Raw genomic sequence first — 13036 nt, 5'->3', positions numbered from 1 at the left:
CGGGTAGTTCTTCGACTACGGACCCAACTTTGGCGAAAGGGGAAGCGCGTAAATTAGCCTGGAAGTCTTTTGAGACTACTATGAGGCAGCGGGGTCGATCGCTTCCATTAGCATACAACAGGTCAGCATGTTGGAAGTTTAGGCCCTTGACTACCCCACCAACAACCCTCGCTTCTTGTATGAAGTATGCAAATGTCTTGCAGCTATTGATCCGACGACTGACAGATGCAGTCGCCGCCTTACAATGCCGCAAATTAATTTGGAAAATGTGGCACCTCATCTACGTTTCAGATGAAGATGCCGAGGGCTGCACGTCCCCTTCAATGGTTGTAAGGCCGTCCCTAGCCCGTAGTAGGGCCGGCAGCAAGTTTAACATCAGGTTCGGGAACGCCGATAGTGAGAAAAGTTCCGGGCCTATCGGCTCTCCCTCCTGTTTTGTTGCCTAGTTGAGGTTACTCTGCACAGGGGTTCGTGAAAGTTCCAGCAGGTTTCCGAAGAGAATTTAACTCGAAGAAAACTCTACAAAGCCTTGAAATCTTTCTTTCTTCTTCCAGTTCCTCACAATATGCTCTAAAGGAGTCTCGTTTTGAACACCTAACGAGCCTCTTATATTCACGTTGTGAGTTCCTGAAATTTAACCAGTCTTCGTTCTTGTTACTTTTGGAAGCACGGTTCAGAAATCGCCTGGTTGATGTCCTGAGTTTCGCAGTTTCCGATTCCACCAAGGAACCGTTTTACCGCTTTGGCTTCGGAAATAGGATAAGCCTGTTTTTAGCACTCTAAAAGTGTGCAGTTCAGAGTTTCCAATTCATCTTCAGGCCCCAAAGGAGTCTTTAGTCGCCTGGAGAGCTGTACTTTATTTCCAAGAAGCTCATTAAACTTTGTCCAATCCATTTCCATAGGATTCAGTCCTTTTTATTGCGGGCAAACAGTCTGATTAAATTCTAGGTATCAGTGATCTGACAGTCTAGCACCCACCAGTGTGTAATCAACTCTAACACTTTTGAGGTACAGATTGTTAGGTCAATTAGTTGGTTTCTTCTCGATCCCAAGAACGCAGGGGCGCATCCTACGTTTGCAGTCATGACACCAGCTGACCAGATAGTCTCACTCTTCTTGGATTGCATTTCCTACTGCCCCAACAAATATGTTGAGCATTCGCATCGCAACCTATTAAGAGTTCGTGACCACTTGATTCTGCATACGCTACAAGATCCCCAAGTTCGGTGGAGGATACAAAGAATCCTAGGGTAAATAAGCCTTTAATCTGATATTTTACGATGACCGTATTCAAGCCCTGGGAAGAGAACTGTCCTCTAACCGATTTGACATCAAGGCACAAGCTCTCGATCTTAAGGATCTTTCCTCGTAGAAGATCTTAGTCCCCTTCACTGATCCAATGCCACTGATTCTATTAAATTGAACCCAGGGTTCCTGCAGCAGAAAAATGTTGAGGGAGTCCTACAGCTTTGTCAGTCTCGCTGCTAGCAGTGGGGGGGGGGGAGGGTACTTTGGCATGCTGCAGGTCAATTTGACCAATCTTTATGTTTTTCAACATAAACTTAGTCTAATATGAAATGGGAAACTGTTGGAAGCATATATCGCGGCCCGCGTGTGACGGCGTTTCCCCCATACCGTACCGTCAGAGACTCGATACTCTCGTGTTTGATTTCTCTGAGAAAAGCCGCACTTCGCATTTCCTCATCCATGAAAGTTTTCATCTCATCTCGTAGAGCATTCATCTGTTTCCCCCTCTCAGGAACTTTCCTGCTTAGCGGTGTCCGGTTTCCATAGATTTGCTTACTCGAATTAGGATCAAGTCAGTTTCGTTCACGTTCCTGACTTCCTTCTCTTCCACCTGTTTCGTAGAAGGTGTAAGAGAAGTTACTAGCAGGTAGGATTCACTCTATAGTCCCTTCATCAGTGCGAACCCTAAACCGAGATTACCTCCTGGAGCCACTTTAAGGCAGCTTCATCAGTGCACTACCAAATGGAGAACCCCATCGCGAAAACCTTGATTGTTAAGTCTTGGTTTCGTTGCAGGCTCTATTATTTTTTTCCACAGGCATTCCCGGAGGATGGTAAATTCTCCCTCTGACATTCTGTTATCCTTGGAGGTAACTGCAGCTTGCCCCTACGTCTTCTTCTTTTCCGCCCTCGTGTCCATACTCCTATGGGAGTGACCAGTTTCATTGAGATCTCTCTGGCTGATTTGATCACCTCCCAGTACACCGGCCCTAATCTCTGCGGGACACGTGGATGTAAGCCCTGGTGTGGAGCACAAAAAAGGGTGGGCCACCACAGATGTATTGGTGTTACGCTTCTTGCGCGCATTACCGCTGACAGAAGAGTCCGGTGTGTCCACTATGGATCTCACTGGGATACCAGTTTATCTTTGCGCGGAATATTCCGCTTCTTTGCATCCCATTTCTCTGGACGTGCAGCCACGTCCACGTTCTCATTCCCATGGTGCTTCATCTTCCTTCGCAGTGCCTTCTTCTGCCGCCGGATTGAGGCCTTTTCAGGTTCCACATCCTGGCGTTGAACCAGTTGCATCCACTTCACTAGCTTCCCCTTTTTCCGCTCCTCCAGGTAAAGGTTAAGAAGAAGATTTAGACACACGTCAGCAGCTTGCAAGGGTCCGGACAGGAGGACAGCATGCCGGAGATGCGGCCAAGCGGGTTATCAAGCGGAGACTTGCAAGGAAAGCGAGAGTTGTGTTCTCTGCAGGGAGCGTGTCGCGTCTGGCGAAAGCGTCGCACACACTGCGGGCTCGGGACGGTGTCCGATCTTCAGGGCGGAATTGGAGAGGGCTAGGGTGCGAACGCCATGATCCGCATTTTGCAAATTAACATGCACCGGAGTGCAACCGCTCACCAGCTGCTAGCTCAGTTCGCTGCGGCAGTAAATGCTGATCTAGTGCTGATTAGCGAGCAATACCGAAACAAGGACCCGTCCTCATTGTATCTCGACTTATCGGGCACCGCTGCCATCTGGGTTCGGGACGACGTTCGACTTCGTGTTCTAGCCGAAGGCCAGGGGGACGGATTTGTCTGGATCCGGTGTTTAGGGATAACGTTTTTTAGCGTTTACCTGACGCCGAATGAGTCGATTCCGGACTTTCAGCGCCGGCTTGATGCTCTGGAGGACGCAGTTTCGAGCACGGAGGGACGAATCCTGGTTGGCGGTGACTTTAATGCCAGGGCTCTTGAATAGGGCATGCCTCAATCAGACTCCAGAGGGAAACGGATTCTGGCAATGGCGGCGAGAACAGGTCTCGTAATTTTAAACACCGGATCCACGCCAACGTTTCGACGCCCAAGTTGTGAAGGAAGCATTCCCGACATCACTTTTGCGTCGGAATCTCTGGCATCATCGGCGGACGGGTGGCGAGTCCTAGAAGACTTACTTCTCGGCAAGTGATCATCAGTACATTGCGTTCGAAGTGTTTGACGCTACTTGCCGGCGAGCACCAACATGACGTTCCAACTGCGTGTGGAATGTCGCGAGGGTGAACATCGGAAGGTTCGTCGAAGCTCTTGGAGCAGGTAGGGCCGCGCTAGGGGGCACTCCGGGGGGTGGTGGTGTCGCAGCTGACACCGTCGTAAATTCAGTGATGAATTTGATAACGACGGCGTGTGAGGCTTCCATGCCCCGGAGAGGCCCCAGGCGCGACAAGCCTTCTATGTACTGGTGGACGGCGGAAATTGCCGACCTACGGAAGGAGTGTCATAAGCTCCGCCGTTTGGCACAACGTTGGTACGCCAACGAGGAGGCATGTGCCATAAAGGCACAATATAGATCAGCAAAAAGGAGACTCCGCAGCGCTATAAATAAAAGCAAAGCTCGCGGCTTGCAAAATCTGGGGGGTGGGGACTTGGCTATAAGCTTGTCACTCGGAAAATCGGGGCTCTGCGGAAGCCCTGCATATTGAGCGCCGACCAGATGGACCGCATTGTGCAGGCATTGTTCCCCAGACACCCTGTACGGGTTGATGTAAATAGCGCGGAAAGCGTCGTGGATTGCCTCCTTTTCACAATGGGAGAACTCGAAGAAGCGGTTCTCACTATGAAAAACAGGAAGGCGCCAGGTCCTGATGGCATCCCGGCGGAAGTTTACAAACTGGTGTGCCGCCAACGGCCAGAATTGCTGCTCGAAGCGTTCAACGCGTGCTTGAAGGAGGGCATTTTTCCTTGTCGCTGGAAAGTGGCCAGACTCGCGTTGATCAGTAACGGTAAAGGAGACCCGGAGCTCCCGTCTGCATACCGACCGCTGTGTATGCTTGACACGGCCAGAAAAGTGCTCGAGAAGCTCATCAGAGGTAGACTCGCTGAAGCGATCCGTGCTGCCGGGGACTTATCCGCAAGGCAGTTGGGGTTTAGAACAGGGAAATCTACAGTGGATGCCGTTATGGAGGTCGTAGATGCGTTTAATCGTGCCGGGGCACACAGCCGCCTATCTCGACGGATAGTGCTCCTGATAACGCTTGATGTCAGAAATGCCTTCAATTCCGTAAGATGGACAGATATGCTAGGTACACTAGAGAACTCCTTTCACGTGCCAAGCTATCTATTCCGGATATTGAGGGATTATCTGAAAGACCGCTCCCTGTTCTATGAGATGCTAGAGGGCCAGAGGAGGATGGAAATCACGTCGGGAGTAGCGCAGGGATCCATCCTAGGGCCGGACCTCTGGAACGCTTCCTACGATAGTCTGCTGAGACTCGATATGCCCGAAGAGTCGCGCCTGGTCGGTTATGCAGACGACGTTGCGGCACTTGTTGCCGGACGCACTGTTGAACAGGCGCAAAGCAGACTTGCGACGGGTATGACTGCTCACGGTTTCAACCTTGCGCTGGAAAAAACCGAAGTAGTCATCCTGACCAGAAGGAGAATCCCGACCTTGCGTCCCATATCGATCGGCGAGTTGACTATAGAGTCAAAAGCAGCGATTAAATACCTTGGTTTAATGCTCGACCCGAAGATGAGCTTCTTCGAGCAAATCAAAGCAGCCGCGGACAGGGCTGCAGCAGGAGTCGCGGCCTTGAGTCGGCTAATGGCGAATGTCGGCGGCCCTATATCAACTTGGAGGCGTCTCCTCATGGGAGCAACGCAGTCCGTCCTTCTCTATGGTAGGTATGGGCTGATGCCCTTGACAAGGAGGTGTATCGTAAACGCCTCGCTCAAGTTCATAGAGGGGGAAGTTTGCGAGTGGCGTCTGCTTATCGCACCGTCTCCGAACCAGCTGTGATGGTGGTTGCGGGAGTGATCCCCGTTGCCCTCTTTGCCAAGGAGCGCAAAGCTATCTATCGCCGTAAGGGCGAAAACTTAAGAGAAGTGGTTGCTCGTGAAGAACGTCAACGCACCCTTGGCACCGAGTGGCAACTTTCTTGGCAAAATGAGCCAAGGGGCAAGTGGACTGCGCGGCTCATCGACAAATTAGACCCAAGGTTGAACAGAAAGCACGGTGAGATTGATTACTTCCTTACCCAACTTCTAAGTGGTCATGGAGGTTTTCAGTCTTACCTGCACAGGGTTGGGAAGGCGCGATCTCCTGATTGTATGTTCTGCAATAGAGTGGCGGATGACGCTGAACACACCTTTTTCTCTTGCGAGAGGTGGGACGGCCTCCGCGAGCAGCTTTATGCAGACACAGGGAGCTCTCTCCAGACAACATTGTCAGAGAGATGCTGAAGCGCGCTGGCAGTTGGAATCGTATTGCGCATTATGTTCGGGCTCTTCTTACTACGAAGAAGATTGAACTCGACCGGCAGAGGGATCGGGCGTTAAGCGGTTCCCTGAACTAACAGCTCCCTTCCTCCCCTCCCCTCCCGTTGGTGAAAGGAATTCCCTGACTTGAAGGCTCCCAAAGCCGGGAGAGCGGAAGGGCTAGCCCGAAGTAATGTGTCAAACGGTTCCAGGCTAGTTCTTTAATTACAGGGAGGTGTTTAGTTGGTAGTCCGTCAGCGTGCTGTTGCGGGATTCCAACACTCTGTGCGTAAACGCATTCACCTACTCTACTCCCAAAAAAAAGGAGAAGATTTTGACAGGCAAGATTCAACCTGTAATGCCCCCCCCCTTTAGTGGACGAAGTTCCCTTCTGCCGAGCCTTCCCCTTCCGTTGGTGGGTAGATTTGGGCTATAGTACCGCGGAAGGGCCAGCCCGAGTTTGATTTCAAGTTTCTCATAAATTGAAAGTCTCCGCACTTTCCTTTTTGGCTAGCTTCGCCCTAGGACTAAATGCAAACTTTCCATTGAGTCGAAAAGCGTGCCTTCTACAGATTTATCCATAGGGGGGTATGCATGTGGTGAGACCTTCAAACTCCTCGTCTCGGCCGCGACGTGGTCACGGATGGATTCGAAGTCTGTAACTTCTTACCACTTGGAGAGTTTAAATCCTTTGTTTCCATATTCATTTTTCGACACCCTTAGTGTAGTAGTAAAGTAAAATACTACAGGCTCCCCCACCACGACAAGGTGGTGTCCAAGGGGAAGCCCAACTGGATTACTAAACAATCCTATATGCATCACAGAAGAAGGAGTTAAATTTGGAGAAGGGCAGATGAAACTGCTTTCAAACAATGGACTAGTTTCGAGCCCTCCTTTAGGAAATGGAATTTGATAACCTGACACTGACATTTCTTGTCGAATTCCATTCGTCACACTTTCTACGCTGTACTATTCAGCACGTACCCAACTCACGGATGATAATGCTTTTAATTCGCAGATAATCTGACTTTAACTCTGCTTCCTCCTCATAGCTATCACATTTCTTCCTAGGAATTTTCTCTCGGTATCTGCACAACCCATACCCATATCTCCTTTCCGAGTTATTCTTGGACTTTTCAGTGTAACAAACAAATAAAATTGTTCTCGTTTCCATTTGTCCAAGATTATGTTTCCCCCTCCACCATTTGTAAGAATCTTTTTCTGTATTTTTGCTTCTCATTCCAGGAACAAGTCATACATAAGTTGAGATCCATTAAGCGTATAATACGGCGATGTTTCCGGTGTGACAAATGTAGAAAGACATCGACAACGGACAGTAGTTTTTAGAGGGCGGAACGGACGAAGATGTTGATATCTCGGTATCTCCTGGAAGGAACAGAGAAGGTAAGGCTTTCCTTTGGATTTGTAATGATGTTGAAAGTGTCATGTTTCGTTAGCTCCAGCAAATAAATGTTTTCCTTTCCTACGTCGCTTTGGAAGTTATGTTTAATGATATGTTCTGTGCTGGAAATTTGATGTTCTTTGTTCCTTGGATCAGTCTGGGAAGGTGAAAGTCTAACTGAAATGATTCAGGGCTCAATATTTCCCAATACAGTCCTAACCATTTCAGGACAGATTGAGGCAATCTGTATTTTTTCCGTGCTGAATAATTACAATCTATTTTGGTTATCTCCCGGGCCCTCCCTCAAAATGTTATGAAGACTGGAGGGTATTGATTCTAAATTAGCTCCTACTAGCTTCAATGGTGCTCCTTAAAGGAGACGACTTTTCCACGCAGCTCTACACATCAATTCTGGCTGAAAGCTTGTTCATATCCAGCCAAAAGTATCCCATTAACATCTCATTCATTCCATTCCGATGGAAACAATAAAGCCCATACATAATATAATTACACGATGCTTAGGCAACTCAAGAGTAGCAATGCTTCCCTTAATGGTTTCTTAAACAAAGGCAACGGCAATAATAATAATACAAACAACGCCAGCAGAAACATTCGTAGATATGTGTGGAGAGAGCCCTCTTCTTCGGTTCTTTTCGTCCTCCGGAGCCAGCCCTACACCAGCTTCTTGGGAAATCTTGTGTAAACACAAGAAGTATTTTCTCTCTGGCAAAGCCTCCCCATATTAAACAGAAGTAATGGGAAAGTTTGACTAGGTATGCTTTATTTTCATTTTCAATAAAAGAAAATTACCCCTTGCTCTTCACATGTGCTGTCGGCCCACTCGTCCTGGTCCACACGTTTTACTTGGCATGTCCCAGCTTCGCACACGTTTCTCATCTCCTCCAGTTATGATTCTCCTTTCATAAAATCGTTTGCTTAATTAGAGCTTATGAGTGGATCCACTATGGTATAGGGTCGCTAACTAAGTTCTGTGCGGAATCATTATACACTTAGTGTATGGGGGATGTTTGGCTACACCTTGATGTGGGTACGAGGCGACGTTGCGAGGAGCGACATAGAGTCACGTATGAACTCTTTGAAGTGCCTAACACTCTTCTGGGCTATGTTGACGTTGTTGCTTAAACTCCTTGTCTTGTAAATCGTCCTGATGCTAACAGATCCTGGAAACCACGTGTTTTGTCTTTGCGTTGAGTGTAAACGCTGCTGGGTTAATATTTGATCAGGATAGGTAGCGTGTGCGTATTCGGCTCCAGATGTGTGCAATTCCAAGAATTCTCTTCTTCCTTTACTCAGAACTCCTTAAATCCTGTTTTCTTTCCATCTTATCAGCCTTTCTGCGAGTTCACTTTCATGAGAGTCATCGTTAGAATTTAATCTTGTCTAGAAAGTCGAATCGTCCTTGAACAGGATTTGTGTTATTTTCGAGAGTCTTAGTCGGACTGATGAACCTTATTATCTGAAATATTTATAAAAAAGTACATTCCACCCCAACAACCTAGATAAAGATCTTTGATTCAACACATCAACACATGTCTGAGTATCTTTACATGTCTCAGTATCTTCGAAACGCCCCCCGTAGATCAGAATCAATTTCTTGCACCAAAACGATTCAGAAGGCTTAGCGATTGTCTTCTGGTTGAAGGTCATGTTGTGAATGAAAGTTTATTTTCTCGGGAATCGGTATTAAATGAACTCCTCTGTGAAGCAAGACGGATACAATTGAAATAACATGGCAGACCCACAATCATACCACGAGAATGTGATAAGAATTTGATTCGATGAAGAAAAATTTCGTTGCCATAGCTCCCGTCAAGCCCATGGATATGGTAGAATGCTGGAAGTAAGAGGCCATTGAATATATTTAGGCAGGAAAGAAAGAACTGTTGGAGACAATAAACTGTTTTCTCCTGGCTACATAATTAATTAATTAAAGGCGAAACGAAATCGAGCTTGAGTAGTTACGGAAATAGATTCTAATTTCAGGACTATCTTTTGCATTCGGATATTTATGTCCCACACGCTATAGAGCAATTGGGGAATTGCGTTCAAAACCTTGAGTTCTCTCTAATCGAAACAGCAATGAACTCCTGAAAAAGTTGGCTCCCTGACGTCCTGTTCTATGGTCCTGAGTACTGACTATAAAAGACAATGGACCGCGCCTCGCGGTAATCCAGACAAAGATGTTACGTTGGACAGGGGGTGCAATATGCCATAATCAAATCCGTAACCTGCGATAGATATGTGGTTGCACCAATCGGAGAAAAATTTTGGGACAGATTTTATTCATGGTTTTTTTTTGGGATGGGGTAGGTGAATGCATTTACACATAGAATGTTGGACTCCAGGTTTGGTATGTCGTCGGCTTACCAACTAACCACCTCGCCATCCTCAGAGAGCCAGCCTGGAACAGTCACAATAACTCGGGCTAGTCCCCGAACTCTCACCGCTTTGCGGAGTCTCCAAATCAGGGAATTCCTTTCACCAACGGGAGGGGAGAGGAGGAAGGGAACTATCAGTTCAAGGAACCTCCTGGCGTCCGGTTTCTCTACCGGTCCAGCTCTATCTTCTTAGCAACGCGAAGGACCCGAACGTAATTTATTTATTTATTTATTTAATTAACGGACAACAAACAGAGAGAATTCCAATTAATTATTGTCCTCAGGAGGAGGAGAAAGCAAAAAACTTATCCTATGTTTAAAACTACTTAAAATAGGCAAGTTAAAAGGACCAAGCTGTTTTGCATTATAATTTCGGCAAAGCCTGGGAATCGGGGAATGAAAATAGACTTCCAGCTCCGCGAAGGGCACGTTGAAAATATCTGCGTTACGTGTGTTATAAGACGCAGGACGGCAGGTGATCTCGTCAGCGGCGGAGTAGTCCATCAGGACCGAGGAAAGTTTAAAGAATGTGCATAGATCCAGATAGGATCTACGCTGTTGTAGGAAGGGAAGGTTTAGAAAGCGGAGGCGGGAGGGGTAATCCACACGAGGGAAGCTTTTCTTAAAGAAGAGAGAACGGGTGAATTTACGTTGCACATTTTCAAGGGCAAGACAGTCACAGTTACGAGTGGGTGACCAGATCATGGAGCAATACTCGAGGGTATTCCTCACAAGGGAATTGAAGAGAGCTAAGGAGGGTTGGATGGAGTCAAAATCAGAGGAGGAGCGAAGAATAAAGCCTGACAATTTTGCTGCTCGATTGATGACATCGAGGCAATGGGTGTCAAAGCGGAGCTTATTGTCAAAAGTGACTCCAAGGTCTTGAGTGGAATTTAAGCAGGATAAGGAATGTCCGTTAAGCGAGTAGGAGAAGTGGGTGAGGATTTTAGGGAGTAGCACATAGAGTGACACTTTCTGACGTTTAGCGCTAAACCATTAGTCGAGCACCAACGAACCAGAGTGTGCAGGTTATTCTGAAGGGAAACACAGTCCATAGGCGACGGCATAGCCGAAAACAGCTTAAGGTCGTCTGCATAGAGCAAACAGGGACAAGTAAGGAGGGGAGGAAGGTCGTTAATAAAAAATAAAAATAGCAAAGGACCCAGAATAGACCCCTGTGGGACGCCAGAAGAGGGCGAAAAGGAGCGAGAAGTACAGCCGTCAAAAGAGACGCGGCAGGATCGGTTGGAAAGGTAAGAGGCAAGCCATAGAACAAGTGGTATGGGAACGTTTAGGGACGAGAGTTTGGATAGAAGTATCTTGTGATTTACAGTGTCGATGGCTTTCGCGAAGTCGGTGTAAATGGTATGCACTTCTTGCCGTGAATTTAGACATTTGGCGACAAAGTTGGTAAAGTCAAGCAGGTTGGAGGCAGTGGACCTACGTTTAACGAAGCCGTGTTGTTCTTTCACTATGTGTTGGCCAAAGTGGGCGGACAACCAGTCGCTGACATATATTTCCAGGATTTTGGAACAGGAGGAGAGGAGGGAAATGGGAAGGTAATTCTCGGCAAGCGAACGATCGCCACTTTTGTGAATGGGGATAATGAGAGCCTCTTTCCACAAGCTGGGAAAATGATTCTCTTCAAGGCGTTTGTTGAAAATAAGAGATAGGGGAAGGGAGATGGACTTACCAGTTTTGATCAAAAAGAGGTTTGGAAGACCATCGTAGCCAGGTCCGACCTTGGCATCAAGTTCGCCAATGAGGTATTCGACAAGGATAGGAGTAAGAAGGGGAATGGTAGGCGATGCGGGGTAGGCTACATCTACTATGGGGAGGGATTCGGAGGAAGGAGGAGGAACATAGACTGACGAAAAGTAGCGGCAGAGTAAATCACAAGATCGTTGAGGGGAGTTAGCTGAGAAGCCAGAGAATTTAATGGACGGAGGGGATAACTGGGCAGGGCAGCGCGAGTTGCGAATGTGGGACAAGAAAGGTTTCAGATTTCCGCGCTTTAGTGAGTCTTCCACGCTAGGCAAATATTCGTGTCTGGACTTACGTATTAAAGATTTGACCGAGGAACGAAGGGATTTGAAAAAAACTAAGTCAGCTACATTTCTAGAAGACAGGAACTTCTTTCTCGCAGTCTGTTTTTGAGGTAGTTTTTTGTGAATTTCAGTGGGGAACCAGACGGGGTAAGAGCGTAAGGACTTAGTAGAGGAGGGAACGTAACAAGGAAGAAGATCAGATAAAATGGTATAGAAAGTGTTGAGTGCTTGGTCACATGTAAATGGAGAGAGCAGGGGGACCCAGTTGATTGACGCCAGAGCTGAGTTCAGACCTTCGAAGTTCGCCTTACGAAAGTTGAACTTGGTAGGCTTGCAAGCGACAGGAGAGTGGAGTCGGGATATCTGAACATCGAACTCGAGAGCAGGATGATGGGCGTCAGGGGCAACGTAAGACGGAGCATGAAGGGATTGGGAAAGATAACGTACAGGAAGGTTAGAGAGGATAAGGTCAAGAGTGCGATCTGAGTGGTTTCTAGAAAGGTTAAATTGGAGGGCCCCACAGGTGTACATGAAAGTGGATAGAGGAAGGGAAGGGTGGGTCGAGTTATTAGGGAGGGGGGAAGGCCAGGTGTAACGGGCCCGGAGAGCATAGAAAGATTAAAGTCACCACAGAGAATAAAAGGAAGTGAGGGAAACAAAACGGTTAGGACCTCTGATAATCTGTCGAAGAAATCCTCGTACAGCGAAGGCGGGCTTAGGCAGGGAAAATATACACACGATATGATAAAGGGACGTATGTTTGGCGGAAGGACACGTATGGTAACAGAATCGTAGGAGGAGGAGGAGGAAAAGATAATTTCGGCACGGAGAGGGGACTTAACAGCTATTAGGGCACCTCCGCCAGTTGTCTTGCCAAGCGCAACGCAGTCTCTGTCACAACGAAAGACAGAGTAACCTTCGAGGAGCTCAGAATCTAAAATCCTGTCATCCAGCCAGGTTTCAGAAATGCAGATGACATGATGTTGGAATGCTAAGGCAGACAGTTTGAAATCCGACAACTTGGTCCTTAGACCCCTTACATTTTGATAAAATAGCGTAAAGTTATTGGAATCATTCAAGTTCGGCGAGGCAGGCGGGCGGGCCGGAAATTTTCACGAATCTTAGACCTCTGATAAGGCTTAACGAAGACCCCCTGTGGCCAAAAGGAGGATTGGACGATAGCATCGAAGTCATGGGGATATGTCACTTTGAAGGAAGCTATCACTCGGTCAGGAGAGTCATCCTTCGTCAGCTTCACACAGGAAAGAGGTGACAAAGTTGAGTTGCTTTTGCTTTTGATATAGGCCAGAATTTCGTCGGGCGTAGTGGAGTACGCTAGCCTTGACACGAACAGCTGTTTCGGTGGCGAGGCGACGTTCAATTGGGGTCCGCTCGGACGACATGAGGTCGGAAAGGCCTGCGGTTCAGCGGTGGCGGGCGTCGATGATACACAGGAGGAAGCGTGCGGTGGTGCTAATG

At 47.6% G+C, this 13036-nt stretch overlaps 1 protein-coding gene across 3 annotated transcripts in view; it reads left to right on the top strand.

The window, feature by feature from the left end:
• LOC119656073 (potassium channel subfamily K member 15) overlaps positions 1-13036 on the top strand; it is a 168359-nt gene that overhangs the window by 129907 nt on the left and 25416 nt on the right. For all 3 annotated transcript variants that reach the window (XM_038062354.1, XM_038062355.1, XM_038062353.1), the window contains exon 9: positions 6954-7112. In XM_038062354.1, coding sequence (XP_037918282.1) covers positions 6954-7055 — 102 coding nt within the window. In that variant the 3' untranslated portion in view covers positions 7056-7112. The remainder of the gene's footprint in view (positions 1-6953; positions 7113-13036) is intronic.

Source organism: Hermetia illucens, chromosome 4 (assembly GCF_905115235.1).
Source record: "Hermetia illucens chromosome 4, iHerIll2.2.curated.20191125, whole genome shotgun sequence".
NCBI lineage: Eukaryota > Metazoa > Arthropoda > Insecta > Diptera > Stratiomyidae > Hermetia > Hermetia illucens.
Note: the sequence above shows the minus strand (reverse complement) of the source record. Positions and strands in the feature narration are given on the sequence as shown.